The 27543-nt window shown below is 42.7% G+C and overlaps 1 protein-coding gene across 11 annotated transcripts in view; it reads right to left on the bottom strand.

Annotated features, from left to right (window-relative positions):
* prdm16 (PR domain containing 16) overlaps positions 1–27543 on the bottom strand; it is a 769749-nt gene that overhangs the window by 523628 nt on the left and 218578 nt on the right. For all 11 annotated transcript variants that reach the window (XM_068017132.1, XM_068017134.1, XM_068017135.1 and 8 more), the window contains exon 2: positions 3777–4126. In XM_068017132.1, the coding sequence (XP_067873233.1) occupies positions 3777–4126 (350 nt within the window). The remainder of the gene's footprint in view (positions 1–3776; positions 4127–27543) is intronic.

Raw genomic sequence — 27543 nt, 5'->3', positions numbered from 1 at the left:
AAAGCTTCATGAAATCGCCTCTTAGCCTTCTTTGGTCCAGTAAAAAGAGTCCCAATATCTAAAGTCTCTCTCTCTCATAACTATAGTTTCCTATCCCAGGTGAATCTATGATGTACACTCTTTATAGTTTTAATATCCTGTCAATAACACGGTGCCCAAAACCACACATTATAGTATAATTATGACTGAAACAACACTTTGTACAAATTTATCATTTATTTTACTTTTGCATTTGTGCACTTAGTTTTAAAACTCAAGCCGCCATTATTCTTCATTTTAACTTTATCTACCTGCACTCTTCCTGTCAGAGAATTTTAGTTTGAAGTCTAAATCTCTCTGTTCACCCACACTCTTCCACATTTTCCCATTGAGTTATACTCCTTTTTCTTGTTCATGCTTTCAAAATCTATTACCTCACATTCATCCACATTAAATTGAATCTGCCCCCATCTGCCAATTTCACTAATCTACCTGTCTCTTCTTGAAGTCTTTTACAGTTCTTCTTGCTGTTTTTAAACCTCCCCCTTTTATGTCATCTGCAAGTTTTAAGAATGTCCTCCATCTGCCCAAGTCCCATCATCTATATATTCTGAGAACAGAAGTGGTCGCAGCACTGACCCCTGGGGTGCACCACGTATAAAACTTCTCCACTCCAAATAACACCTCTTTGCTGTCATCAAAAGTACAAATTGGATTTTGCTTTTGATTTGCAAGCGAAAATTCCATGTTATTGAATGGCCCTTCAGACATGTGCAGCATAATGTAAGTCAGGATTTTTAATTCAAACCAACATATATCCAATCCATTAGCTACAGAGCTGACACTGTTCTGCAGCTTCAACTGAATTTACAGACAGAGACAGACAGCCTCATTTAAATAGCTTTTGAGTAATGCTAGTCTAATATTTTGTTGCAATAAGAGCTATTTAATGGTTTTTAAATAGGCGATTTCTAGTGCAACACATTTATGTCAGAGAAGAATAGACAGAGAATGGATAGGGCCTGAAGCTATGCATCCAATAGATTGAATTGTCTGTCTTGGTAGAATGGGTCTAAATTAATCCTTGGAGTTCCTGTGCCTGAAGCCAGTAAGTTTCCCCTCCCCCTCACCATTTTCAGACCTAATGCAGACCTTTTTACAGTCATAGTGTGCAGTTGGCAGTAGATACATGTAAGACCCTGCCCCCATTGGTAACAAATTCCGTTATAAAGGACATGAATAGTGCGCTTCCAATAGTGTCCAGGATCAAAGCTTTTGCAGATCCTAAGAGCAACCATGGATAAAATGGTCTTCAAATAAGAAATACCAAGAAAAAAATATACATATCCAGGATTGTTAGAAATATAACCGATACCAAGAATTACAGATAGTCCAGAGTGAGAATAATGGATACCGAGAATTGAGTAACACAGATGATAACATATATAGAGCTGTAAACTACACATTACTCCACTTATATTATGACGGCAACTGTAGAGGTAGACCCGTTATTGGGGTGGCTCTGTATAAACAGGAAAATGTAGATGCCTTCAGACACAGGTAATACAATGCCTTAAGGTGGTTTTGTTCCTCATCGCCCCAGTCAAAGTGGCCGCCACAATAAAAGTTCACCATTGCTGCAGGTGCTGTTTGCTATTGGTTCATCATTTTAATTTCGCGCAGCTGGACTGAGCTCTCAATCCAATTTGTTTTTGTTACAGAGGATTAATACAACATTGTGCAAGTGACAGTGCAGCACTGATCTTCTATCAGTGGTGAATGATCAAAGTCTGAAATGAAGAAGGTCACATGACCTTCAGCCATGTTACATCACTTTTATTGGACAGTCTTGCAATGGCCATTCTTCTGGCTGCTTTGAAAACAATGCTGGTATTGTCCAGCAAAGCTCAGACACAAAATCATTAATTCAATTCCCTCTTATTGGCCATTGTTTCCGTTAAAAGGGAAATGCTGTCACAACGACAAATGTCAAACAATATGATTACATCATCAACAGAAATGAGAAACAATCTTAAATCACAGATTGGATCAGGATCCTGAAGTTGACTCAGTCACAATTAAATGTGGACTGGGCAAGGATCCTGGAATCATCATCTGTGAAATTAAAACAAGGGTTGGATAGAATCCTGGAGTCTCTTTGATCAGGTTTAAACAAGGACTAGATTTAAATCCTGGTGACTTTTCAAGAAGGTTAATAGGGTATTAGGATCATGAAATAGTTTTAGTCAGATTAAGAAAAGGCATAGATTAGAATCTGAGAACTGCTTCACACACTCTGGCACTCTATTTATATTCTTTATTGGCTTGGTAGGTTGCATGCCTTCAAAGTCTCATATCAGTCCTGCATATCTAGAATGTATTATGTATCTTGCATATAGCATGCACATCCTGTAAGTGTCACACTTACTTCTGTAATACTTTCTCAGTCACACTTTGTTGCTCAGAGCTCTATTGTTGCAAAACAGCATATCTTTCAACTCACTATGAGCATTGCCACGGGGATCTGGAAGTCTGTCACACTTTTGTCATAAGCAAAGTTCTGTGCCACACTATAAAAATAAAGCCAGTTATTTGCTGTTGGTTTCTTTTGACTGCTGACTAACCCCTGGATACACCTACAAGCAATTAGCTTCTAATTGGCCTCAGAGTGGTTATTCATTGGAGATATACCAGTTAAAATGCACAGCTGTACCTCACCAGCTATCTAATACATTGTTTAGTACATGGCCTGACTCTTGCCATTGTAGAGCAGCATATCCACTAATTTACTGTAAAGAATGCCCAGGGATTAGCAAATATACTATTCTCTGGTTACTTGGTCATGCACTATACTAAGCACACTGGAAACATAGTTGATAGAAGTGCTACATCATTCCCAAAACAGTCACATCTTATTTTGTATGAAGCTGGCATGAAACACATTATCCTTCTGACTAACACAAGCACAACACAGACAGCAGAGCTGGGAAATGTCCAGTAGCACGTACTCTCGGTTAGAGACTTTACCTTCAATCACATTAGCCATTAGCCAAGCAATGCAGCAACAATGAAATATAGGTATAATAACACAAGTACCATCTGAATTCTCAGAGCTGTACCAACACTCACAGGGATAGTTGTGAAATGCCTTTGGAAGAACCTTGAAATATTACAAACAACAGTAAACATCCAATAAAAGACTAAAATATACCCTGTGCAATTCTTCAGGATTGATTATGTACAGGATCTTATCATATTTATCAATGGATTTTCTTTTGAGGGAATGGTTGGGACTCCTTGTTTTTGAGATACTTTCTCCCCATCTCCTTTAGCTACTTGTCTAATGCACCATTTGTGTCTCCAAAGGCGAGCCTGTGACTTACTCTCAGCCCTCAAAGAAGCACAACATCGGATGTAAGCAAGCACTTTGATTGCATTTTCCCTCTCTGTACTGATCCTACAGGAGCTATTAGGTGCAGCAATGGAGCTTTATGTTGTCGATGAGGCAGCAGGAGAGCTGCTTTGAAGTGATGTTCTGTGAGCACCGCCCTCTTTGTTTTACCTTGCCGTGCTCCTCTGGCCCAGACATGGGTTTGCTGTGAAGAAATGAGGAGTGGGGCCCCTTCAGAAGTGTAGAGCTGACATCATATATACTGAAGGCTGGCACCAGTGGGAATATGGCAAGGATGCTGCCAGTGGCAAACTGCCAGGGTAAAAATGTTGTAAGTCTGAACCATGTAGCGCCCCTGAGCCCAATCAATCAGGAACAATAATAAATTAACAATTATATGACTGACCTCCCATCCGAAGTTTGGATCCTTCAGCGTCTCCCTTTGAATCCCTGCGTAGGGACCGAATTTCTCTCCTACTTCATTCTTCTTCTTGGCCCAAATCCCTAATCCTGCTCCAGGGACTGAAGATTCTCTCAGCTCGAAGTCAGGTGGGATTGGAATGTCTTCAGGAATGTAGACAGGGGCTTCATATGGGGACCCTTCCTTGGGAGTAAATTCATTGCTGGGGAGAAGTGGAGATGGTGGGCCCACGGGGATCGGGGACATGATGCTGTCTTCTGTCTCTTCTTCTCCGCTGTCCCCAGCTGGTGGCTCAGGATCTGTCTCATACATGTTATCTACCACCTCACTGTCACCTGAACATTGGGGGGAAAAAAAGAGAGAATAAAATGAGGGGGCTTGCTGAACAGCTATCAAAGTCTTTTGTGCCTTTTACAACAAATGTATGATGTTAGAGTCCCTCCATGGTCTCCACCTTCCCTATCTCTGTAACCTCCTCCAGCTGTACAACTCCCTGAGACCTCTGCATTTCTCCAACTCGGGTCTCTTGTCCATCTCCACATTTCTTTGCCCCAATTGTGACTATGCCTTCAGTTGTCTAGGCCCTAAGATCTGGAATTCCCTCCCAAAACCTCAATCTCTCCCTCTACTCCTTTAAGACCCTATCTGTTAGTAACCCCTCCTAATGTATCTTTCTTTGGCTTGGTGTTAGTTTTGTGTGATTGCACTCCTGTGAAGCACCTTGGGACATTTTATCAAGTTAAAGGCACATATAAATACAAGTTGTCATTGCTGAGGAATAAGCATTTTATTCCCAATTTTCTCCTTTTCCAAAGAGTTGTTCTGGATTACATTCTGCGAGACTGGCATTTTGCTCACTTTTACACTAAATCCGGTTCTCTTATGTTGGCAGGAAATTTGGAGATCTGAGAAAACTGGGCGAGGGAGGCTGCTGCCTGTTTCTAGAAGCTGGATTTCATCAAGTAAATGCTACCTGGCTCAGTTTCTGCTTTCCCAGAATTTAAGCTAATTAGAATGCCGTGTACAAACAATTTGACTCCTGCTAAGATACCATTCAACAGCCATGAACCATTCTCATCCAGCTCATTTACTGAATGTCAGCAGGCAATTGGTTTGTAGGATATTCAAAGTTGAGTCAAATCTTGTCCTCACTCTGCCTGATCCACTTCATTCAAATACACATTCCCTACTTTCCTCTCCTCTCCTCCTGTACAAATTTACCTGACCCAGTCTCCCCTAATAATCTGCCTCATGGGCCTGGCTGTTCTGTTCTTCACTCCCAGTACAATAGCCATTAAATTGCTGCCTCAGTGTGCCCTCCAATGTTGTTCTTCATTGTCTCTCTCTTTTAATCCTCAGTCATAATTTTCCCTGAAATCCTGCCTCCCAGATACTCCATTGTAACCACTGGATGTTCTCCTCCTGACACAACTGACAATCAAAAAGAATTTTTCCCTCTCCTTTCCCAGGCACTGAGGCTAATTCAAGTACCCCATCTCAGCTGAGACTAGCAACAAAGATCAGGGATCGAAATTGGGCCCTTATTGATCTGTAAAGCCTGGTACAATGCTGCGTAATGCAATCACCCAATGAGTTACATGGGGAGCAGACATGTCAACGATTTAAAGGAATACAGTCAGAAACTTCTAGTCTCTGAACTGAAGCAGGAGCAATTGCAAGGCAGGTTAAAAAGATGGCTGCCTTGTATAAAGCACTGTAAGCTTTGTTCAGAAGGTGTTTCATTTTCTACAGATTTAGAGATGTGATCGGCCCTGGTGTACCACTGCATATTTGAAGAGCCTCAATTTAAACTGAAACCACAGAAACATTTCTTTTGGGAAAGAACAGACCACTGGAAATGGAGCTGACAGAGCCAGCCAGTGTCATGTAATTTGTATGCCCTACAATCTAAACACAAACTGCAATCATCCACTAACTAGGCAGCAATTATGTGTGGTTGCAATCACTGTTCCATCAGTCTGTTCCTGCACTGTGCCAAGAGTGTGCTGTCTGCAGCACTGCAATGGACCTCACTCTATCTGCTTTACAGACATAGTACACCCAGGTCCACTTGCACAGCCTACGCCTGTCCGCAGACGATGCTTGTTTTGTCCAGTGTCCTGATTTCCCTTCTCCTCCCTCCATGTTGGGCACACATGACTTTCATCCCTTTGGAGGCGTATGTATTTTCATATATTTTGTCCTGATTTTCTCACTTTATTTTAAAAAAAGGCAGTTTTTCATCCTGCAAGAAAACTACTGAATCATTTCCCTGCAATGTCAATGACTCTCCTCCCCTCCTTCCCTCCCATCCCTTGGTGTAACTCTTTTTGGGCACCTCCCTTTCCTTTCTCTTCTTCAAGTCACCAGGCCCCAAATCCAATCATGACTTGTTTCTTTCCATACCCTTAATGATGATCTTCCCTGTACTCTGTTCCACTCCTCCAGAATGTACAATGTAACCCTTGCCTGCCTTATCTCCTCCCCACACCCTCGATGCCAGCCTCCCTGGTTTACGCCCTCCAAGCTCCTTCCTGATCTTTCTCTCCACTTCCCCCAGATTTCCCATCTTAACCCCCAACTGCTATCTTACATCCATCCCCTTAATCCTCCATTCAGATTCTTGCCTGCTTCACCCATTGTGATCCCCATCTACTCCTCTCACCCTTCCCTGCTTTCTCTACTACAGCCCTGCCTCTATGTCCAGTTTCTTTTTGGGCATATTCAGGTACATAATGTCTCTCAGGGTACACCCGTTGATATTCCTCAACTCAAGTATCATTTTTGTTCTGAATCATAACTTGAAATAATTCCAAATATTCTAATTACTTTTGACTTTCATTTTGAACAATTGATTTTTGGAATCAGCTCAGCTCTCTGTGGACGGGAGTACATTTTCCTGAATACCACTAAACAATACACCATTCAAACCTTCCCTTGTGTGGGGGTGTGAGTTGAAGCACAATCCTTTCGTCAATGGCGAAGTTCATTTGCACAAAATTAAAACCATATTTTAAATAAAATTACCATGGGGTGGGATGCTCACATCAACCTCTGATGTCACTGAAACACACTCACTCTCTCTCCCTCTAGCACTTCAAATTCTCCTGTACGAAACAAAATCCCTGGCAACAGGGAAAAGAACGGGAAGCCCAGAGAAGGACACGAGCAGAAAAGGATCAGTGAATCAGAAGGGGACCAGAGCAGGAGAGGAACCAGTGAGTCAGAGTGGACTGAAGCAGAGAGGAACCAATGAGTCAGAAGGGGCCTAGAGCAGAGAGGGATCAGTGCTTCAGAGGGGGAGCGGAGCAGAGAGAGATTTGTTGGTTAAAGGGAGTCCAGAGCTATTGAGGTAAGAGGGAGGGGTCAGAAGGCATTCCATGAGAGGGATGGAGGAATTGATGAATCAAAGATCAGAATCAGGAATATTCCACTGAGTGGACTAGTAAGTAAAAGAGGAACTGCAGGGTAATGATGGATTAATAGATCAGAGGGGGTAATGATGGGCAAGAAAGCATCTGTCCAATCAGATACTTATGAGAAGACTGATGAGATTAGCAAAGAGTCTGCTAAGGTGGAAGATGCAGGAGCAGGGAGAATGTATCAGACAGTGTATCTGGATGATTGAGAGAGCATAAAAGGAGAATGCGAAAAAATGGATGAAATGTTGTGGAACTGACAATGGGGGAAGAGAAGGTGAAACTCAAGAGCGTCATTATAAAACTGAGATGTGGAATAGATGGAGGAAGGAAAGAGTAAAAAAGGATCCAACAACCATGTTAAGACATTGGAACAACCTTTGTAGGATTTAACAGTATATGCAGGCTCACCTATCTCAAGTGAACAGCAAACACTTCTACCATCAGCTCTTTCAAAGGGCTGGCACGATGGGTACAAATGACCTCTTATGCTGTAAGATTCATGAACTGCCCTTACAAGTATAAAGGAGAGGGCCTCCAGGTCCTGCAGGCATCAGAGATCTAAGGACTGAATCTTCTGTGCCTGCTGCCGATGTTGGTGGTGGGCGAAGAGAATGGCAGCAATCTTTCATGCGGCGGCTCATTTAAATAGCTGGGGCGGGTGGGCGAGCTGCCCATCCCCGATCACATGGAGAGTGCTGGTTATCCGTCCCCGGCAATAGCGTCTGCTATCTGTGTGCAGGTGCTGATGCCATTTTTAAAGGGCTTGGAGCCCTACCAGTAAATTTAATATATAAAGCGCAAGTAGATAAAAATAAATAAAAACATTTCTTCTGCCCCTCTCCCACCACCCCCAATAACAATTTAATTAATTATTTGCCCTCTTCCCCCAAAAACACTTAGCTTGTCCACCTGACCTTCCCCCCACCTAAGTGCATAAACTTTAAACTATAAGCCTTCCCACCATCCCCTACACCAATGATGTTACTTTGACCCCATTCCCCAACGCCCTCCACCACCACCCGCCCCCCTTCACTGATATACTTACCTCCTGCCCCTTTCCCACCAGTCTGGTGCCTCGCTTCCCCGGACAGGGATCCAAAGGCGTGGGAGTACAGGCCACTGGGCCGAAGATCACAGTGGGATATGAGGCGGTGGCATAAGTATCATTAATTCATTAATTTTAATTCACTTAAATATTCAAATGGGGGTCCCGTGGCCGAGCAGCAGTGGAGCTGCCACGAGGCCTCTATGCCGCCGGTAATATTGGGCTGGGCCCTCCTGGTGTCTGGGTGCAGGCAGCCCTCTCCCGGAGGCATTTTCAGGCCCCCACCACGGACCCCGATGCCTAGGATAGAACAATGATTTTGTAGGTCTTAACAACATTAAGAGTCTGGAATGAGCCAATTATATGCAGTGTCCTGTATAATCATTTTACCATGGACACCCCTTCAACACTATCTGTTGATTGCCTGCTTTAAAGAATGTTGCCAGGGCTTGAAAATTGCAACCATGAGGAAAGATTGGATAGGCTGGGGTTGTTTTCCTTAGAACAGAGGAGGCTGAGGGGTGACTTAATTGACGTGTACAAAATTATGAGGGGCCTAGACAGGAAGGTCCTGTTTCCCCGAGCACAGAGCTCAATTACCAGGGGGCACAGATTTAAGGTGATTGGTAGAAGGATTAGAGGGGACATGAGGAAAAAGTTTTTCACCCACAGCATAGTAGGTGTCTGGAATTCACTACCAGGATCAGTGATGGAAGCAGAAACCCTCAACTCATTTAAAAGGTACCTGGACCTGCACCTGAAGTGCTGTAAACTGCAAGGCTACAGACCAGGTGCTGGAAGGTGGGATTAGAATGGGTGGTTAGTTTTTCAGCCGGTGCAGACATGATGGGCTGAATGGCCTCTTTCTGTGCCCTAACCTTTCTATAGCTCTATGGCTGACTTCTTCCCCCTAAAGCAGTGCTATTCCTAATGCTCTAATCTGCAAACTCTTTCTGATATTGATCCTGCTCTTTTTACATATGGAATGATCCCAAAACAAACTCTTTTGTAGTTCTGTCCCACATATCCACCATCCTCTGTAACTTTTTTTCCTCCCTAGGCCCTTGCAGTCTGCTGTTGTATCAGACTCTAGACTACTGTTATGACCGAGGCAGGAGGAGTGCACTGTTTATTCTAGTCCCACTTCTCCACAGGTCACAACATATATTTAAATTTTCCCGTTTATTGATATAGCCAATCATATACTCTATTTTTCCCAGAATAAAACATACTAATTAGGTTTTGTTAATGAACAAAATTATCAGTTTATTATAAAAAAAATCTTAACTAGTAATGAAGTAAAGCATAAACACAGATTGAAATTTTAAAGTTCCCTTTTTACCTTAACCCCTCTCTCCCTCTCACACACACACACACACACACACACACACACACACACAATGGTTAACCGAAAAAAAGGGGATTTTTGTTCAGAGCTCTGTTACAGACAAAAAAACATTTGGACTGAATACTTGCTAATTTTTGAAGAAAACAGCAGATGAGATATGTTGTTTTCCAAAGCTGGCATACATTCTTGCCTCCGTGGATGGGTCATTGAGATCTTTTAGAACAGTTCTTTTCAGGCGGCGTTGAGAATTAATTTAGCAGGCTTTTCTTCAAAGACAGGGGACAAGATGAGTTGACACAGTGGAATTCTCATGGTGTTTTGGAGAGGTGCCAGAAAACTGAGCTGGGTTGTGGTCTTCTCCCCTTCCTTGGGAATTCTCTTCTCCTTCTGCATGCTTGACTCTTTAAACATTCAGCAAGAATCTGGTCTCTTTCTCCGTGAAACTTCTTCAGCAGCGGGCGCGAACTTTATCTCATTCCAGAAGGTAAACACTGACACTACAATCAAAAGTTTCGAGTCTGCTGCTCTCTCAGGTGCACGCTGCTGCTCCCAGGCTTGTCCTGTCAAGGGGCACGTGACTGTCACTTCTTTGTCCACATCTTCCCCCGGTTACCAGGGTTTCTGTTCTATTTGTAACTTAAGTCATGTGATAAGTAAACGTTGTTGCCAAACCAGTTCTTTCAGTGTCCTCGATGACCCTCTTGAAAAAAAAACTGGTCCAACATTTCTTCAGTTTGACTGAATTCCTCAAGAAATATTTTTAACAAAAAACAGGAGCACTTTCATAACACTACTAAGTCAGTTCCATGTGTTCATGGGCTTCTGGCATAGTGAAAACTAATGGCACAACCTGAGTATGTAGAACCAGCTCCACATCAATTCCAGTCCCACCAGGCAGGGACCATATCACAGTCACATGGGTTGTCCAACCCAGGTTACAACAGGCTGACAGGGTGAACAGGTCCACCAACACATCAATTTAAAAATTCTCATCCTTGTGTTCAAATCTCTCCATTGCCTCATTCATTCCTATCTCTAACTTTTTCCAGCCCTACAACCCTCCAAGAACTCTGCATGCCTCTAATGCATTCCCTACAAGCTTCGCTATACCATTGGCAGGCATGCGTTCAGCCACCTATGCCCTAAGCTCTGGAATTGGTCCCTATATCTTTCCATCCCTCTCTCTCCTCCTTTCGATGTCTTCTTTTAGTCACCTGTCCTACTATCGCCTTCTTTGACTTGGTGTCAATTTTTGTCTAATTATGCTCCCGTGAAGTGCCTTAGGATGTTTATGTTAAAGGTGTGATATAAATGGAAGTTGTTGTTGTAGTGCCAGAGGGGGAGCAAACATAGTATTAGTTGGGCAAAGGGGGAGGGTATGGAGGTAATTTGTACCTTGTTCCCTAAAGACATAACCAATATGACAAAAAGGCCTTGTGAGAGGTGCTAATGTTTCTACCTTAGGAGCAGCAACACTGAATTAGAAAACAAGAAATTCACTCTGATATCGCTCACACTCCACTGTCCCTTGTTGTGTGAGAGAACGCTGATCTCTCTATCACATTCACAGATCTTCACGGTCAAATTTCAAATGGCCACAGAGTGAAATAATCCCACTGGCGTCATGCTATAGGACACAGTTGTAAAAATAGCATCAAATTAAAGGGGATAGAGGTGAATGCAGCTAGGCGGGACAGGGCTCAGCACTGAGGGATTGGCTTCAACTCTTGACTGCTTGGTAACATCTACATTTACACACTGGGATTTTCATTATTATCAATTTGTGGTGGATTACTGTTACAAATAAATACTTAGTGATTGCATCAAAAATGTGAAAATCATAGTTATCTAGAACAAAATCTTCAGCTTCTTCCTCAGACAAACATTGGATTCGAGTGACACTTGGCCTGAGTATAAAATGTACCTTTCCTGTTGGCTCATGGAGTAACTCCACTCCCCAGGCTGGTGCTGAGCTATACAGAGCAGAAAGACTCCATGTATCATCCTTCCATTTGTGCTAAGTAAGCTGATGGTATTTACTCCAGCAACAGTGTATGCCCGTGAAACTCTACCCCAGCAACAGTGTGCACCCGTGAATCTCCACCCCAGCAACAATGTGTCCCCATGAAACTCTATCCCGGCAACAGCTGGCACATGTGAAATTCTACCCCAGCAACAGTGTCTATCTATGAAACTGTACCCCAGCAATAGTGTTCATTCTTGAAATTCTACCCCAGCAACAGTGTGCTCCTGTGAAATAGAAATATGAAGAGAGTCTTGACATATTTTGGTGGGGGAGCGGTATTTATCACTAGAACGATGCAGATAAAAGTGTTTAAAATTATGAAAGGATAGGACAGGGTTGATAGAACCAGACTGTTTCCAGTAGTTAAGGGGTCTAGAATGAGGGGCCATAGATGCAAAGATAAATGTAAGGGATTTAGGACAGAGCCCCGGAACAACTTCTTTACGGAGAGTTGAGGCTGTGGAATTCACTTCCAGTAGTAGTAACAGTGCACAGCTGTGGAGCCTTAGCACACAGATTGTGCATTTATGGAGTCATACCACATAACGGGTGTGAGGGGCAAAAAAATGAATTGATTTGGGCTCACGCTCAGGTTCACATGACTCATGTGGATATCAGGTGGGAGCAGATTTAGATTTGCAATTGGCGGGGACACCCACCCTGGTCAAATAACTCACCAAAATTAATTTTGCCTAGTCCATGTTTGGAAAGCGGTCTGTTGGTTGAGCTACTAGATGGTGCCTGGGGCCCATAGGAAAATACCCCAAAGGACATCAGAGCTTTCAATAAAGGAGGTGGGAAAATGAGCAACAAATAAAATATATGCGAAACATCTGTCTAAACATCATAGATGATGATGTTAGAGGACAAACTTTAAGTGCATGATGTTCCTGTGCCTGCTGTTGTAAGGGGGCGGGGTGCATTAAGCTGTTTAAAATAAATGGGTTAACGTCTGCATCAAAATGCTGCTCAGAGGAATGCTATATTAATTAATGTTCAAGTGTTTGTTTGCTGGTATCATCAGCAGTGATTTCTAGGATATTACCCTATTTGTCAGCATATGTTTCATAAAATTTCGGAGAATCAAATAGTTCATTATTTTATTTTATTTTTATTCGCTCAAAAATTCTGTAAACAAAGTAAGGTTAACAGATGGACAATTAAAAGCACCCACATCCCCACACACACATTTCTGCCTTTAAGTCGGGAAGTGTTTTCCATTGTGACAAAAGGAACAAATGTCTCTTTGAGACTGCAGGAGGATGGGGAGAACCCAACGTGCAACTTAACAATCAACTTCTGAGGTAATCGGAACAGAGCACCCATCAAAAAAGTGTCCCGTTTCCAAGCTAGGAAAGACTAGTGAGGGAGATGACTAAAAAACACATCTTAAAGAAACAGTATTCTTTTCTGTTAAACTACCTAAGGTAAACGTTGAGCTCAAAATAGGCCTTCTTTTCATGTGCCAGTGGAGGCTTGGTTCTAAAACACATGAAAAACAAAGTCCTTACAGTATTTTCCTTGTCTCAGTCTTTCCATGGAGCTTAACCTCTTAACTTGTGTTCAGAAACAGTTCTTTTACCCAGAATGATTAGGTGGTAATTAGGCTGCTTGAACATAGATTTTATTCCGGAGGATGCCTTTGCATCATCTGAACAAGGTGCCAAATTGGAAATGATTCCTATCAACGTCTAAACATTTTGCCGTCCACTTCTAATCCTGTCAAGCATCTTGGAATATGCCCAAGGGAAGACGACCAGCAAGTGCTACTTCATTTCTGTGTACTTTATTGGCAAGGTCACTTTTTGTTGGGTCCCTGTCTTTAATCTTTTAAAAGTTGCAATGATCTTTAATGCTTAACCCACTCATTTGGCCTTGCCACTGTCTGAGGATTTTCCTTGTTAAATCGGGCACTCTACTGTTTGAGTAGACTGAAGAATGCTGTACGGATACATTAAAGCATAAATGTTCAGCTTTGCCTCAGTGGTAGCACTCTTGTGTCTCTGTCAGAAGATTGTGGGTTCAAATTCGATTCCAGAGACTTGAGCCCATAATCTAGGCTGACACTCCTAATGCTGTACTGAGGGAGTGCTGCAGTGTTGGAGGCACATTTTTTGAATGAGTGTTATGAAAATGATTGTTTTTGTTAAAAATATTTCTTGAGGAATTCATTGTCTAACTGAAGAAATGTTGGATGAGTTTTTTTTCAAGAGGGTCATCAAAAGGACACTGAAAGAACTGGTTTGGCAACAATGTTTACTGGTTGTCGTATGACTCAGATATGTAGACAGATTTTGGAAAGATGTAAAGGTAACAGGGTTGTAGTGGTGGGTGATTTTAACTTCCCCAATATTGACTGGGACTCACTTAGTGCTAGGGGCTTGGATGGGGCAGAATTTGTAAGGAGCATCCAGGAGGGCTTCTTGAAACAGTATGTAGATAGTCCAACTAGGGAAGGGGTCATTCTGGACCTGGTATTGGGGAATGAGCCCGGCCAGGTGGTCGAAGTTTCAGTGGGGGAGCATTTCGGGAGCAGTGACCATAATTCCATTAGTTTTAAGGTACTTGTGGATAAGGATAAGAGTAGTCCTTGGGTGAAAGTGCTAAATTGGGGGAAGGCTAATTATAACAATATTAGGCAGGAACTGAAGAATTTAGATTGTGGGCGCCTGTTTGAGGGTAAATCAACATCTGACATGGGAGTCTTTCAAACGTCAGCTGATTAGAATCCAGGACCAGCATGTTCCTGTGAGGAAGAAAGACAAGTTTGGCAAGTTTCGGGAAGCTTGGATAACACGGGATATTGTAAGCCTAGTCAAAAAGAAAAAGGAAGCATTTGTAAGGGCTGGAAGGCTAGGAACAGATGAAGTACTTGAGGAATATAAAGACAGTAGGAAGGAACTTAAGCAAGGAGTCAGGAGGGCTAAAAGGGGTCATGAAAAGTCATTGGCAAACAGGATTAAGGAAAATCCCAAGGCTTTTTATACATATATAAAGAGCAAGAGGGTAACCAGGGAAAGAGTTGGCCCACTCAAAGACAGAGATGGGAATCTATGCGTGGAGCCAGAGGAAATGGGTGAGGTGCTAAATGGGTACTTTGCATCCGTATTCACCAAGGAGAAGGACTTGGTGGATGATGAGCCTAGGGAAGGGAGTGCAGATAGTCTCAGTCATCTCATTATCAAAAAGGAGGAGGTGTTGGGTGTCTTGCAAAGCATTAAGGTAGATAAGTCCCCAGGGCCTGATGGGATCTACCCTAGAATACTGAGGGAGGCAAGGGAAGAAATTGCTGGGGCCTTGACAGAAATCTTTGCATCCTGATTGGCCACAGGTGAGGTCCCAGAGGACTGCAGAATAGCCAATGTTGTTCCTTTGTTTAAGAAGGGTGGTAAAGATAATCCAGGAAATTATAGGCCGGTGAGCCTTACGTCAGTGGTAGGGAAACTATTAGAGAGGATTCTTCGGGACAGGATTTACTCCCATTTGGAAACAAACGAACTTATTAGCGAGAGACAGCATGGTTTTGTGAAGGTGAGGTAGTGTCTTACTAATTTGATTGAGTTTTTTGAGGAAGTGACGGAGATGATTGATGAGGGAAGGGCGGTGGATGTTGTCTATATGGACTTTAGTAAAGCCTTTGAGAAGGTCCCACATGGCAGACTGGTGCAAAAGGTGAAGTCACATGGGATCAGAGGTGAGCTGGCAAGATGGATACAGAACTGGCTCAGTCACAGAAGACGGAGGGTAACAGTGGATGGGTGCTTTTCTGAATGGAGGGATGTGACTAGTGGTGTTCCACAGGGATCAGTGCTGGGACCTTTGCTGTTTGTAGTATATATAAATGATTTGGAGGAAAATGTAGCTGGTCTGATTAGTAAGTTTGCGGACGACACAAAGGTTGGTGGAGTTGTGGATAGTGATGAGGATTGTCAGAGGATACAGCAGGATATAGATCGGTTGGGGACTTGGGCGGAGAAATGGCAGATGGAGTTTAATCCGGACAAATGTGAGGTAATGCATTTTGGAAGGTCTAATGCAGGTGGGAGGTATACAGTAAATGGCAGAACCCTTAGGAGTATTGACAGGCAGAGAGATCTGGGCGTACAGGTCCACAGGTCACTGAAAGTGGCAACGCAGGTGGATAAGGTGGTCAAGAAGGCAGACGGCATGCTTGCCTTCATCGGTCGGGGCATAGAGTATAAAAATTGGAAAGTCATGTTGCAGCTGTACAGAACCTTAGGCCACACTTAGAATATTGCGTGCAATTCTGGTCGCCACACTACCAGAAGGACGTGGAGGCTTTGGAGAGGGTACAGAGGAGGTTTACCAGGATGTTGCCTGGTCTGGAAGGCATTAGCTATGAGGAGAGTTTGGAAAAACTCGGATTGTTTTCACTGGAACGACGGAGGTGGAGGGGCGACATGATAGAGGTTTACAAAGTTATGAGCGGCATGGACAGAGTGGATAGTCAGAAGCTTTTTCCCAGGGTGGAAGAGTCAGTTACTAGGGGACATAGGTTTAAGGTGCGAGGGGCAAAGTTTAGAGGGGATGTGCGAGGCAAGTATTTTACACAGAGGGTGGTGAGTGCCTGGAACGTGCTGCCAGGGGAGGTGGTGGAAGCAGATACGATAGCGACGTTTAAGAGACATCTTGACAAATATATGAATAGGAAGGGAATAGAGGGATATGGGCCCCGGAAGTGCAGAAGGTGTTAGTTTAGGCAGGCATCAAGATCGGCGCAGGCTTGGAGGGCCGAATGGCCTGTTCCTGTGCTGTACTGTTCTTTGTTCTCAGTTTTCCAGCACCTTTCTAAAAGGTCCCGAGAAGTCCACTGTGTCAACTCATCTCATGTCTTTGAAGAAAAGCCTGTTAAATTAATTCACAACACTGCCCGAAAAGAACTGTTCCAAAAGATCCCAGTGGCCCATCTACATGTACTCGGAGGCTAGACTGTATGCCAGTTTTGGAACATAACATATCTCATCTGCTGTTTTCTTCAAGAATGAGCAAGTATTCAGTCTAAGTTTTTTTAAATCTGTAACAAAGCTCTGAATAAAAATCCCTGTTATTTTTCCAGTTAACCAGTGTATATATGTGTATGTGTGTGAGGAGCTAAGGTAAAAAGGGAACTTTAATATTTCAATGTGTGTTTATGCTTTACTTCATTACTGGTTAAGACTTGTTTTATAATAAACTGATAATTTTGTTCACTAAGAAACCTGGTTAGTGTGATTTATTCTGGGAAAAATAGAGTATATGATTGACTGTGTTGGTAAGTGGGAAAATTTAAATATATGTTGTGACTTGTGGAGAAGTGTAACTAGAATAAACAGTGCACTCCTCCCACCTCGGTTGTAACATATAAGTAGGGGCTTGTCCAGGATACCCAAAGCCGACGACGTGCAATTATAAGTGGGTGATACGAATTGGAAAGAGAAAAGGAAAAAACAGGTTTCTTGTGCATTCGAGTAAAGTTTACACTACCAGCATGTCTTTGTCAGTTGCTACGACCTTTCTAGGGAAGGAAAATGTATCCCTGAGTGATTTGAGAAATGTAACCAAGGCTAGGCTAAAGGATTTGGCAGAATTTTTGATGTTAAAGTTAAAACCAGGAGTTAAGAAAGCAGACATAATTGCAGTAATAGCACAGCCTTTGCAATTAGAAGGCGGCGGCAAACCACGTGGTAGTATAATTGAATTAGCTAAAATTCAGTTGCAGATGAAGCAGCTTGAATTTGACAAAGAAAAAGCAATAGAATTGGAAAAACATAATCTTGAATTTCAAAGAGGAAATGATAGAGAAGGAAGGGAATTCCAATTAAAGAAGATGGAACTAAGACAAAAGGATGGTCTTGACTCCAGTGAAAATTTTGGTGGGGTAAAGTCTGACTCCAGCTCAGGACCCAATGGAGAGCTGTTTAAGTTTGTACAAGCCCTCCCAAAATTTGAGGAAAGGGACATAGAAGCATTTTTCACTTTTTAAAAGATATCCAAACAGATGAAGTGGTCAGAGGAAAGCTGGACACTGCTTATGCAAAGCAGGTTAATGGGCAGAGCTCATGAAGTTTATGCAATGCTTTCTGAGGAGGCTTCTGCAGATTATGATATGGTAAAAAAGGCTGTTCTCGCTGCGTATGCGTTAGTCCCTGTAGCTTACCGACAGAAATTTTGGAAACTCTGCTGATTGTCTGGGCAGACTTATATAGAATTTGAGAGGGTAAAGCAAATTAATTTTGATCGTTGGATACGGCACTAAAGATAGAAGCCACGTATGAGAACCTTAGGCAACTAATTCACCTGGAAGAATTTAAAAATTCACTCCCTCCATTAGTAAGAACCCATGTAGAGAACCAGAAGGTTTCAACGGCCAGACAGGCAGCAGAAATTGCTGATGATTATGAGTTTGTGTATAAGCCCAAACCCTTTGTCTGTCACATCCACAAACCCAAGAAGGATAGAAGGTGGGAAGGAAGGCAAGTAGCCGGGGACAAGAAAGGACAGCTGGGAACACCTCAGGATCACCACCTCCGGCCAGAAAGGAAGGTGCTGAGGGTGGAAGTGAGGTTCGAAAGCCTAAGTGTTGGCATTGCCACCAGGTGGGACACCTTCGTGAAAAATGCTGGATGTTGCAGGGTAAACCCATGGGAATTATTGGGGTGCACAAGGCCAATGCAGTAAAAGGGGCCCTGACTGGGAGTATGACAGATCAGGCTATAGTTCTGACTGCAGCTGTAAGGCCAAGTACAAAAACCACTGTGAGTGCGGGGGACGTGAACAAGATACCCGAGAGTTATAGCAAATTCTTGTCAAAAAGCAAAGTAACTCCTTATCCCTCAAGTGAGGCAGGCAAACCTATAGTTGTACTTAGGGATACAGGAGCAACCCAAACTCTTTTGCTGGGGAAAGGCATTACCTTTCCACCAGAGAGCGCATTGAATGCTAAAGTTTTAGTGAATGGTATCAGGTGCACTTAGAGTGTGACCTAACGTCTGAAACAGTAACTGTAGGAGTTGTCCATAGATGGAGTTGACCTACTCCTGGGCAATGATTTGGCCGGAGTGAAAGTAGTAGCTTCTCCAGTAGTCATGAGAAAACCAAGTTAAGTTAAAGAGCCAGAACAGTTGCAGGAAAAGGTTCCAGGAATTTTTCTTTCATGTGTAGTAACCCGAGCAATGACTAAACAAGTTCCATTGTTGGAAATAAAATCGGCACCACCGTCAGATAGCCAAATATCTGAAACTTTCTTTGCGGATTTGGATAATCTGAAGGAAATGTTTAATAAGTCTTCTCTGATCACGGCTCAGCAAGCCGATCCAGAGTTAAATAAAGTGGCACAATCAGCTCTAACAGAAGCTGAGGCTATTATATTAAAAATGGGATTATGATGAGGAAGTGGAGACCTCCTCACAGACCTGCGGACGAAGAATGGACAGTAGTTCATCAGATAGTGGTACCTCCAAAATATCGCTGGGAACTATTAAGAATAGCATACAAAATTCCTATAGCGGGACATGTGGGAATCCCTAAGCCCAAATCACATATAAGTCAACAATTTTATTGGCCAGGATTGACGTGGTGCAATCTACCATAAAACTGGCACCTCTAGTTCCCATACCAGTTATTGGGGAACCATTTTGTAGGGTATTGATAGACTGTGTAGGACCTTTACCGAAAACAAAAGAGGGACATCAATATATACTCACTATTATGGATATGGCTACTCGGTTCCCAGAGGCCATTCCCTTGAGAACAATTCTGCTAAGGTAGTGGTAACGAAGTTAACCCTGTTCTTCACTAGATATGGATTACCAATTGAGATTCAGTCGGATCAAGGTTCCAATTTTATATCTGTTATTTTTCAGGAAGTTATGTGTAACTTGGGTATAACATAGTTAAAGTCTTCAGCATACCACCCACAGACACGTGGAGCTTTAGAAAGGTACCATCAGACCCTCAAAATGATGATTAGGGCATACTGTCATGAATATCATCATGATTGGGAAAAAGTGCTAGAATTTCTTTTATTTGCCGCTAGGGATTCACCTAATTATTCTGCAGGTTTTAGTCCTTTTGAATTAGTTTATGGACATGAGAATAAGAGGTCCTCTAAAACTAATTAAAGAAAGGTTTTTAGAACAGAGGGATAAATCTTCTGTGCTAGATTATGTATCCATGTTCCAGGAACGACTCATGAGAGCCTGCAAAGTGGCTCAGGAACACCTTAAAGCTTCCCAAACAACTATGAAGAAATAGGCAGACAAGCATGCTAAGACCTGAACATTTTAACCAGGGGATGAAGTGTTAGCATTACTGCCTTTACAGGATGCACTGTTGAAAGCACGGTTCAGTGGTCCATATTAAAGGCCGGCTCGGGTCTGAAAATGAAACCCGACCCGAGCCTGACAGAACCACATCCAACCCGAGCCCGACCCAGCCTGAGTCCTTTCATTTTTTCCCCATGCCTAACCCGACCCGACCCGACCCCCGGAATAAAGTTGGTTATATTAAGAGGTTGTGCCCTACCTTCGATGGAATCGCTCACTGCAGACTAGTGTGGAGTGTTTTCCACCTTGACGTCCTGGCTGTCACTGTGTCCAACCCAGCCCGACCCGACCCCAGCCCAAATGCCGGACCTGGAAGAGTGACCTGACCCAAACCCGACACATGTCGTCGGGTCCCGTTGGGTTCAGGTCGGGTAGCCAGGCTCTAGTCCATATAAAGTGGTCAAGAGAATTGGTGAAGTAAATTATTTGATTGACACCCCAGATCACCAGAAAAAGAACTGGCTGCGTCATATCAATATGTTGAAACAATATTATCACCAGGAGGAGGACAAGCAAGAACAATACGCCTGTTGGTAGTGACAGTGAAGGATGAAAGGGATAGTGAGGATGAGGCAGAAGGAGGTCTAGACAATTCTCAGACTGAACCTCCTACTATCCTGTTAGCTAATACTGAATTGCTAGGGAGATTGGACACTATGCTTTCATATTTAGATGTAGAAAACCTAACAAGGTTACTCACAGCATTTAAAAGAGTCTGTAGGGATAAGACTGCCTGTACAACCTCAGCCACACATGATGTAGATGTAGGGGAATCCTTTCCTATAAAACAGCATCCTTATTGCTTAAATCCAGAGGAACAGGCTCGGGTAAAAGCATAAATCCAATACATGCTGGAGAACCACCTAATAGAACATAGTCAGAGCAGCTGAAGTTCACCAGTAGTACTAATGCCTAAACCTGACGGGTTCAACTGGACTTTGCGTAGACTACAGAAAAGTTACTGCAGTAACAAAAGCAGACTCCTACCCAATTCCTCACTTGGAAGACTGTATTGACAGAGTGGACAGTGCCATGTTTCTTACAAAAATAGATTTGTTAAAGGGATACTGGCAAGTTCCTTTAACAGCCCGAGCTAAAGAAATATCAGTCTTTGTCACACCAGACAGTCTTTTTCAATACCAACTGATTCTATTCAGGCTCGGGGATACTCCAGCCATTTTTCAGAGACTAATGAACCAAGTGGAGACTAGTGTTCCTAACTGTGTAGTTTACCTTGGTGATGTGCTGGTCCACAGTGACACTTGGAAGGAACACTTGGAACAACTGGGGGACTCTGTATGGAAGGTTGCAGTCGGCTGATTTGGTGATAAATTTCGTGGAAAAATTTATAAACCAGAATGCCAGACTATTCTGATGGAGTTTACTATTACATCCTTATCACTTAAAGATTATCCACATTGCGGGCAAAGATAATGTTATTGCAGATGCTTTATTGAGTTATCTGAATGAAAAGAGGGTACAGAGCAGAATTCTATTAACTACAAGAAAAGAGTGAATGGGTATGAGTGTGAAAATGTTTTGAAATTTTTTATCTTCTATTTTTCCCACACTTTGTAATGATATGCATTTAAAAATAGTGTTTCATTCCTCCAAGAGTGGAGATACTATGAAAATGATTCTGTGTTTGTTAAAAATATTTCTTGAGGAATTCAATCAAACTGAAGACATGTTGGGCTACTTTTTTTTCAAAGGGGTCATCAAGAGGACACAAAGAACTGGTGTGGCAACAATGTTTACTGGTTGTCACATGACTCAAGTTAAAAATAGAACAGAAGTCCTGGTACTGAGGAAGATGTGGGCAGAGAAGTGACTGTCATGAGCCTCTTGACAGGACAAGCCTGGGAGCAAACTCACAAGCTTTTGATTGTAGTGTCAGTGTTTACCTTCTGGAATGAGATAAAGTTCGCACCTGCTGCTGAAGAAGTGTCATGGAGGAAGAGACCAGATTCTTGCTGAATGTTTAAAGAGTCAAACCTGCAGGAGAAAAGAATTCCCAAGGAAGGAGAGAAGACCATAACCCAGCTCAGCTTTCCAGCACCTCTCTAAAACACCATCAGAAGTCTATTATGTCAACTCATCTCATCTCCTGTCTTTGAAGAAAAGCCTGCTAAATTAATTCACAACACCGCCTGAAAAGAACTGCTATAAAAGATCTCAGTGACCCATCTACGTGTACTCGGGAGGCTAGACTGTATGCCAGTTTTGGAACACAACATATCTCATCTGCTGTTTTCTTCAAGAATGAGCAGGTATTCAGCCCAAGTGTTTTTTTTTTTGTCTGTAACAGAGCTCTGAACAAAAATCCCAGTTATTTTTCCGGTTAACCGATATATGTATTTGTGTGTGGGTGTCTGTATGTGAGAAAGCATGAGGGGCTAAAAACGGTACTTTAATATTTCAATGTTTATACTTTACTTCATTACTGGTTAAGACTTGTTTTATAATAAACTGATAATGTTGTTGTTCATTAAAGAAACCTGGTTCGTGTGTTTTATTGTGGGAAAAAAAAGAGTATATGATTGACTGTATAGGTATGTGGGAAAATTTTAATATATGTTGTGACCTGTGGAGAAGTGGAACCAGAATAAACAGTGCATTCCTCCCTCCTCGGTCATAACATGAGATGTTAAACCAAGGCCTTGTCTACCATCTCAGGTGGGCATAAGAGATCACATGGCACTACTGGAAGAAGTGTTCTCTCTGGTTTCCTGGCCAACATTTATCCCTCAACCAAGATCATTAAAAAAAAACTATCTGATCATTATCTCATGCTGTTTGTGGGAGCTTGCTGTGTCTAAATTGGTTGCCACATTTGCTACATTACAACAGTGACCACACTTCAAGAGTATCTAATCGGCTGTAAAGCACTTTGGGCATCCTGAGGTTGTGAAAGGTGCTAAATAAATGCAAGTCTTTCATTTGTGCAAATTTATTTATTTATCATTTGCTTATTAATTTATAAGGAGCTAGCTTACAGATTGTCTGCTCCCAGCAGATAGTCTCGGTGTGGAGTCTGAAAATTACCTCTACATTTGAAAATACATGGAATTAGTCTAAATTAAGTCAAATTCTAGTATAGTAAAGTAGATTCAAATTGGATAGGTGAATAACAGCGTGCTATACATCATATTTTCTTATCCTTCCTATGCTCCAAACTCAGATTGTATACACTCTTCTTCCTGCATCTTTATGTTGAAATCAAGAATCATCACAGTACCTCCTATTTTAATGTCTTCCTTCCCAGAACATAAAGTTGTGTAACTTGTCCCTCACTCAGAGTTCCTCCTACAATCTGCAGGCTTTGTCGTCATCTAATAGCTACTTCCTGACTTATCACATCCTCTCTGCACCTTGGTGGTAAACACTGCCATGGGCAATGAACCTTCACATATTTCTCAGTAAAAGAAAATACTGGGGTCAATTAGATGGTGTGTCTATTAGTTTACAGGGGCCGAGTGTGTTGGTGTATGGTGGGCAGGATTCCCAGTGTATGGGGGCAGGGTGGGCTGGTTTACTGGTAATATTCATATTTAATTTATCAGTGCAGAAAGATGCTTCAACAGAGGGTTTTTTAAGATACTCCAATACACTCCATAACTGGGTTGGCAGACAAAAGTTGCTACTTTATAGAATTTTAACTGGCGTTTACCAGTGATGTATTTCTGAGCATACTTGACACTTTGAGAATTGAATTAGAAAGAAAAGTCTTGCATTTATATAGCAACTTTCAAGAACTTAGGATGTCCTAAAAATTTATAGCCAATTAAGTACTTTTTTTTGAAGTGTAGTCACTGTTGAAATTTAAGAAACATAGCATTCAGCAAGCTCCCACAAACAGCAGTTAAATAAATGATCAGATCATCTATTTTAGATATTGGTTGAGGGATAAATGTTGGTCAGGATACTGGGGAGAAGTTCTCAGCTCTTCTTTGAATAATGCCATGCAATCTTTTATGTCCACCTGAGAGGGCAGATGGAACTTGGTTTAAGATTTCATCTAAAGATGGCACTTCCAACAGTGTTGTACTCTCTCGGTATAGCACTGGAGTGTCAGTAGATTTTTCTGCTTAAGTCTCTGGAGTGGGACTTCACAACCTTGTGAGTAAGAGACGAGAATGCTACCAGTGAGCCAAGACTAAAAGCTATAACTAATAGATTATAAATGCATCAGATGGCAAAGTATTAACAGAGGACAACTGGACCTCTAGGAATCAGGAATCCTTATTTTAAAAAGTGCTTTGTTGGATACAAGATGGATTCAACAAAATGAAAGGGCATATACTTTAATTATTAGACTGTCATTACCCTCAGACAAAACACCAATAAAACAAAATTGGAATATTTTAAAACACATGTAACTTTACCAATCATAGGTAAAGCAAGATGACTTTGGCAAGGTTTTTGTTGTGCTTTTAATCATTTAGGAATTAAAAAATTAGGCGAGCGTTTAAGTATGACAGCTGTGAAACTGATATTACTTGCGGGAGTGTCCAAACAGTTTTAATTCGCAGCACATGCTGCCAGGGTCCGAATTGGATAAGAAACCCTGTTTGAAATCGGAATCGGACCTGGGGGAACATTGAATGGGAACTCATTTGTGGTGTAGGATCAGCAGTAAGTGCATACCACAGACTAAAGTAAACACTTTAAAATGTATCGAGAAGAAAGATGTGGGATTAGTCTGAGGTGAAAGTGGAGTCTGTATTAACTGCTGTACATGATGCACTTTTTATACTGCCTAGGCACATTGAGTGGTAGGGCTGTCATGCAGTGTTGATTCAAGTCTGGGGATAAAATACCAGCAATTGCATTGACAGCCATTTTTGGCTGCCAATGCTTGGGGGAGCTTCTTTCTGGGCCAAGAAAGCACTTTTCAGGCCTGCCTGGGTAGGCCGAGCATCTACTACCCCTTTTAATTCACTGATAGTTGCTGCAAAACGCCTACCTCATCATACCATTACCACTGGGCAGTAGAGGAGAGACGGAACAGCCCTGAAGCCCAGGTATGGAAAACCAGGAATGTAGGCCTGGAGAACTTGGATCAGACCTACCAAGGGCCACAGGTGAAGGAAAGGTGAGCTGCAAGTGTAAACCGGGCCCTATTATACTATGTACAGGGAAGTTTTATTTATATGTCAAACACAAAATAATCAACCATTTATTTTCCATCATCTAAATATAAGTTGTTCTGTACGGATGTTGTAAATGTTATAGGAGTAGTAGGAGTAAATGAATGCTGTTATGTATACTGTTATGGACAGCCAAGCTGCAGTATATTATTCATTATGTAAATGTAGGATACTGTTTAATACACACTGTACAAACTCAGACTTCAGTGTAATATAGGGGAAATCAGGCTGCAGTGTAATAGACATTATATTATAAAGTGCGTAATTCAGGTTACAATATAATATTGTGTAATTTACAGCATAAATGCAGGCTGAAATATACACTATAATATACTCTATTATATGGTATAAAAATGTAAATCCAGACTGTAGTGTAAAATATACTGTAATGTACAATGCATTCTGTGCAGCTGCCTCTGTCTTTCTCTAGTTTCTCTCCTATTGCCCCCATGCCCTCTCCAAGCATATCTTGTCCATGACACCAATTTCCTGCTTCCCACTAAACTGCTGACCACCCATACTTTCTAACATTCTAAATGGCTCCCTCTGCTCAGGCACTCACTCCATTTCAAAACTCCCTCCTCAAAAACCCATCGTTAACTCTGCAATCCCTATAATCTCTCTATCCTCTTCAAAGTTCTTGAACATTCCAAATCTATGCCCATCTTTCCTACAAATCCATGTTTAAAACTTCTCCAATTAGGTTTCCATCCCTACCATAGTGCTGAAAATGGGCCTAATCTAAGTCACAAATTACATCCTCTGTGATGGTGACCACAGTACACTATCCTTCTTCCATCTCCTCAACCTCCCTGCAGCCTATGACACAGTTGACCACACTATCCTCCTCAAAAGCCTTTCCTTCATGCTCCAGCTCAGTGGAATTGACCTTGCTTGGGTCCACTCTTGCACATTTGATCGAAACCAGAACATCTCCAGTAATGGCTTCTCCTCTAGTCCCTGAACTGTTACCTCCTGAGTCCCCCAAGGGTCTTTCCTTGGTCCCCTCCTGTTTCTCATCGACATGTTGTTCCTTGGTGACATCAACTAAGACACAGGCTCAGGCTGCACATGTATGCTGATGACACCCAGCTCTATCTCTCCACCACCTCTCTCAACCTCTCCAGGGTTTCTGTGCTGTCAGGTTGTTTGCTCAATTTTCATTTATGAACAAACCACAATTTCACTAGATAAACAATGAGAAGGTTGAAAAAATTTTCTTTGGCCCCTTTTACAAACTCTGTACCCTAGGCACCCATTTCACACCTCTGCAGCTACAGCCTCAGTGTCCTGTTCGTTCTTGAGCTGAGCTTCTGTCCCCATTTCATCTCCATTACAAAGACTGCCTATTTCCACCTCTGTAACATTGTCCACCTCCACCCCTGTATTTGCTTCAACCCATCTGCCACTGAAACCCTCATCTTTTCCTTTTGCACCTCCAAGAGTCATCTATTCTAATGATCACGTGGCAAGACTCCCATCTTCTATCCGCTCACATATCACTCCTGTCCTTGCTGATCTATATTGGAGGAATTGGGGAACTGGAAGCCAAAGTAAAATTTTCAATCCTGTGTTCAAATCCAATCATGGCCCCAGCCCCTCTACCTCCTCTCCTATAATTCTCTTCCCCCACCAATATTAACCCGTCACCACCGCAAATTGTCCATTCCTCTGACTCTGGCCTGTGATGTGCTTGACCTCACCATTGGCAGCCATGCCTTCAGCCACCTAAGCCTCATGATCTGGAATTCACTCCCTAAACTCTTATGCCTCTCCATCTACTCTCCTCCTTTAAAAACTTCCTTAAAACCTACCATGCCACATAATAGGCTGGAACCTATTTAGGTGATGAGGGTCCCGGTAACGGGCTGGAAGGCAATGGGGGGAGGCGACACTATCTCAGCCCTTCATCAGACCCCCAGCCGCATTCCACGGTGGGCAGGCAATTAACTGCATGTCAGGGGTGCCATCCCCTTTAAGAGTCAAGATCCCACCCCAGGATTTACCAGCCAATTAGAGGACCAACAGTTCAGGAGTCCCAGAAGTTTCACTGGGAGCGTGGCCACTGCTGGGACTTCAGGAGGCCTGGAACAGCAAAGATGGAGGAGGTCGTGGGGTACCGGTTAGTGGGGTTGGGTTGTTGGGGCCATCAGGCAGGCCCCAGCGAATGTGGTGGGGAGGTGGGGGAGGTTGGTGAGGCCACTAGGTCTCACCTGGCGGTGTCTCCATGTGGTGGCAGGGCCCTCTGACATTGGCTAAACGCCAGTGGAGGCCTCCAGCGGACTTCCTCTCTGCCACAGTGCCCGCCACAGACAATGTAGCCTGACGCCACCCCTCGCATTTTGTCTGCCCTCCGCCCCCGCCTCCTAGCCTGTCTCCAAGGGCTGGATAAAATTCACCCTTATCTCCTTCTTTGGCTTGGTGTCCATGTTTTTCT

Source organism: Heterodontus francisci, chromosome 37 (genome assembly GCF_036365525.1).
Source record: "Heterodontus francisci isolate sHetFra1 chromosome 37, sHetFra1.hap1, whole genome shotgun sequence".
NCBI classification, from domain to species: Eukaryota; Metazoa; Chordata; class Chondrichthyes; order Heterodontiformes; family Heterodontidae; genus Heterodontus; species Heterodontus francisci.
This window is presented reverse-complemented; position numbering and strand designations above follow the sequence as displayed.